Genomic DNA, 1754 nt, shown 5'->3' on the forward strand with positions numbered 1-1754 from the left:
TCAGGAGTTGAAGTCCCTGAGATCGAAGCCTGGGGCCTGAGTCTCCTGCCCTCGGCCGCGGAGGCTCAGGAAGACCTTCCGGTACGAGTGCCTGAACGTGGCGTTGGAGAAGCAGTAGACCACGGGGTTCAGCACGCTCTGCAGGCCCGTGAGGCTGCTGGTCACGTCGGAGGCGAGCACCAGCGCTCTGCAGGCCCGGCAGCTGTCCGTGCCCCGGAAGACGGCCAGCAGGACCTGGGCCAGGAAACCGGGCAGAAAGCACAGTGTGAAGAGCACCATGACCGTGGCCACCAGCGCCTGGGCCCGCTGCAGCTTGGGCTGCCTGTTGGGGTCTCGGAGCCTCCTCTGCAGGATTCTGATGATGCCGCCGTTGCAGAACAGGATGAGGCTGAAGGGCAGGACGAACTGGACGAAGGACTGCGCTTCCTGCCAGGTGAGGCTGAAGGAGCCGCCGGCACCCAGGCCAGAGCCTGTGCACGTGGTCGGAGGCCCCAGCACGCTCGAGTGGCTGAGGGCGACCAGCAGGAGCCAGATGAGGCCTGAGACCCCCCAGGCCGCTCGAGGGGACAGAAGGTTGATCCTGAGCCGAGGGTGGACCACGCGGAGATAGCGGTCCAAGGCCACGGTGGTGAGGAAGGCGACGCCCACGCCCCGGCTGAGAGCCCACAGGAAGAACAGGGTCTTGCAGGGTGTGTGTCCCCAGCCGCAGGTCTTGTGGCTCAGGAAGAAAGCCACCAGGAAGGGCAGGCAGAGGGCCAGCAGGAGGTCGGAGAAGACCAGGTGGAACAGGTAGATGGTGTGGGGCTTCCACACCTTCAGGCGGAAGAAGAAGGTCCACACGGCCACGGCGTTGCCCAGGAGGCCCAGCACACACTCCAGCGCCAGCAGTGTGGCCACCGCCGCCTCCGCCGCCAGGCTGGGCTCGGAGCAGTTGGGGGGCAGCATGGCCCCGGAGCCGCTGCGGGGACCCCTGGGCGACTCTGGGAGCGGAGGAGGGAGCGGGCCTTTCCTGCGGGGGCTCCCGGCTCTGCGCTCCGCGCGAGAGAAAGTGCAGAAGTGCCCGTGCAGAGGCAGAAGAAACTGAAATTTGTTTGGGAAAGAGGATCAGTGGGGGAGCCAAAACCCCCTGCAGCTTGGTTCTGTTTTGTTGGCCTTAAAAAGGGGAAACTGTGGTCCGTTTCCCATCACCCGGCATTCAGTCAAAGTGCTGATGTCCCGAGAGCCTGGGCAGCCGCCCTGGGGAAGGAACTGGCCGGTCCAGCCCCCGGAGGCGTTGTCTTTACACAACTGAAACGGTGATGAAGCAGGAAGGTCGCCCCTTAGGTTGGATGGGCTTCCCGGGGAGCTGAGACCCCCGGCCCGCGACTGGACCTACTCGTCATGGTCTGTCTGGTTCAGCTTCGCCTGGAGGGGGGGCTGGCCAGGTCCTTTCACAGGGGACCACTCGGTGGGTCCTTCGGTCAGATTTTAGTTTCTGCTGAGGAGACTTCTTTTCCCTCCTATACCTTCTGGATTAGGGTCTGGACCGCTGGGCATCGTTGGCCACGAGCATCGTATAATTGAGGGTTGGTCAAGATGCATGGAGTCCACCAGTGTCAAGTCCACGAGCCCAGGAACATGCTCTGTGTGTCCAGAAACAAACAACGCTAGCATGCGGGGGTGTCCAACGTAAATATTGAATGACTCTCGATAGTCCTGCCCACGGCCCACCCCCTTCACCCTGGTCCTGACCCACAGCCGACCCCACTTCACCC

General features: G+C 63.3%; 1 protein-coding gene across 1 annotated transcript; it reads right to left on the bottom strand.

Moving 5' to 3' along the window:
- Positions 1 to 945, bottom strand: GPR31 (G protein-coupled receptor 31). The gene has a single exon (XM_036247725.1). It carries the CDS (start codon positions 943 to 945, stop codon positions 1 to 3), a length of 945 nt encoding a protein of 314 aa, XP_036103618.1.
- Between the last annotated feature and the right edge of the window lie 809 nt (positions 946 to 1754).

Source organism: Molossus molossus, unplaced genomic scaffold, assembly GCF_014108415.1.
Source record: "Molossus molossus isolate mMolMol1 unplaced genomic scaffold, mMolMol1.p scaffold_m16_p_8, whole genome shotgun sequence".
NCBI classification, from domain to species: domain Eukaryota; kingdom Metazoa; phylum Chordata; class Mammalia; order Chiroptera; family Molossidae; genus Molossus; species Molossus molossus.